Here is a 2240-nt window from a genome sequence, read left to right as displayed (position 1 = left end):
TATATATATATTTATATATAAATCCGTGTCCAGCAACTGACCGTGGCACCTAGGAAGCTAAGTCCAGTCCTTGTGTTTGCCCTGAACTTTCCCTTCTGTGCAACACTCCTTTGTTTGGGATTTCATAAAGCTCCCACAGCTCCTTAAGTTTGGGGATGGGGAAGCTGAGTATAGGGCATTGGTTGGCAGAGAAGGGGAGAGGCTCCAAGGAAGACCATATCCCACGTTTCTAAGCCACCCTCGACCATCTGGGGATCACCGGCCCCGTGGGGACCACATCTGGGCTCATGCCCTTTACAAGTAAAGGGAGTCTGACCCCCTCCCAGATCTCCTTCCTCCAGCATCAGGTAGGAACTGAAGTAAGACCATGAGGGGAAATGGCTCCCAGGGTCAGGGCACATGAGAAACCTCTGTTCTTACACAGGCAAGATTGGAACAGGAGGCTGGTTGCATTTAGGGCTTTCTTCTCTCTGGTATCTGGGAGGGCCAGCCTCTAGTCTTCTATCAGCTTAAACTTTGAAGATTATGAGGGTAAGGAGAGAGTAAGTGCCCACAATGGAAACGTTTCTATGAGGTCATAGCAAATCCCCCCCTTGAGCACCAACTCCCAATTTTTAAAAGCTATGCTTAGGAGGGAGGCTGCTGGATTACACTACCAGCTCAGTATTCCTTTGCCAATCAGGAGGGCTGATAATCCTTTTGAAGAGGAATTGAAAATAAGGATGGTATCCTGTGAAGGAAGGCTGTGCCTGAGGCCCAAGGAGATGGAGCCAAGGCCTGTCAAGGAAGAAGACGTTTCCCACCAAGAGGAGTTAGAGAAAGAAGAGACCAGAACTTCTTCCTTTTCCCAGTGGGGTGGCAGCATAGGTCTCTATGAGCTGGCCAGGTGCTCCACCTGGATGGTGCTGGTGGTGACAGTGAGGCAGATGTCCTTATGATGCTCCGCCGTCTTATAGGGGGTCAGGTCAAAAGAACACTGGGGTGGAGGGTTGGGGTTGCTGTCCCCACCACCCCCACCCTGGGGGGCTGCCCCCGGGGACTGGAAGTGTGGTGGCTGTGGTTGCTGCTGCTGCTGCTGTTGCGATGCCTGGGAAGCCTGGGCTTGGGCTTGGGCTTGAGCCTGGGCTTGGGCTTGGGCTTGGGCTTGGGCTTGGGCTTGAGCCTGAGCTTGAGCCTGGGCCGCTGCTGCCGCTGCTGCCGCTGCCTGCACTTGTTGCTGGAGATCAGGAGGGTTGTGTTTGCGCATATGTTTCATAAGGTACGTTTCCTGGGAGAGATGGTAAAAAAGAGTTGAGGGGGGGAAAAGAAGGAAAGAGGTTACTTATAACTAGCATCCTGGGCTCTTACTTTACTTAAAATAGAGCAGGACTTACACTCAGATATATTCTGAAGCCATGGGCAAGTTCACCCTACGAGCCACTTTCAGGGCTCACTACTGGCTAAAAAGGTGGGGGGAGGGGGGTGTCCTTTAGACCAGCAGTTGCCAACTGGTGGTCCCCGGGCCACTGGTGGTCCATGAGGTCCAAAAGGTTGTCAACTGCTGCTTTAGAGTCACCATGGACATTCAATTGGCACAGGAAAAGGCTGTCACTTTCTCAAAGATCTTTGCATGGAGCTTGCTGTTCTTTGTTAAGAAGCTTAGTGGTCTTAACACAACTGAAACCTTGCTGTCACATATTTAGGCAATGCAGTCCCCTTAAGATTTGTATGTAGAAAATCTCATCAACCAAGATTTCACTTCAGATATATCAAAGCTGTTCCCTTCTGTGGCTGGGGATACAGTCTCACCACACAGCATTCGTTTTTCACATATAGAAACTCTAGTGTAAACCCTCAGTACTGGCCTCTAATATCTCTCCAAATAGCTTTTCCCATGCTCGCTCACATCAGTAGCTCCACTGCCTCTGATCCTTTTACATGAATTTATTTCTATACAAGGTTCTAAAAACACCCCTTGGTTTGTACATAAGTTTTTTCTTCATTTTAAATTGCTTTATAACAACTGGTTTCCTGTCTTTTTTTTTTTTCATTTTCTCTTTTCTCTGAAATCTGCCATGATTGGAAAAAGAAAAAGACAAAGGAAAATAAAAATGTCATTGGTCAGAAGACAGGGTGGGGGAAAAGGGACAAAAATAAACAAAAGATCAAATATGAAAATTCTCAGCGATAATGCATTTATAAACACAGAAATGGTTACAACAAAAATGGCCGTGATGAGTGGGTATATATATACTTATATA

At 47.5% G+C, this 2240-nt stretch overlaps 1 protein-coding gene across 5 annotated transcripts in view; it reads right to left on the bottom strand.

The window, feature by feature from the left end:
- Positions 1-92: 92 nt before the first annotated feature.
- The window catches only part of ZNF384 (zinc finger protein 384), a 21588-nt gene continuing 19440 nt past the window's right edge, over positions 93-2240 (bottom strand). For all 5 annotated transcript variants that reach the window (XM_006757577.2, XM_006757581.2, XM_006757579.2 and 2 more), the window contains one exon: positions 93-1267. In XM_006757577.2, the coding sequence (XP_006757640.1) occupies positions 872-1267 (396 nt within the window). In that variant the 3' untranslated portion in view covers positions 93-871. The remainder of the gene's footprint in view (positions 1268-2240) is intronic.

The sequence above is a fragment of the Myotis davidii genome, unplaced genomic scaffold, assembly GCF_000327345.1.
Source record: "Myotis davidii unplaced genomic scaffold, ASM32734v1 scaffold13, whole genome shotgun sequence".
Lineage (NCBI taxonomy): Eukaryota > Metazoa > Chordata > Mammalia > Chiroptera > Vespertilionidae > Myotis > Myotis davidii.
The sequence above is the reverse complement of the archived record's forward strand: the minus strand, read 5'-3'. Positions and strand labels throughout refer to the sequence as shown.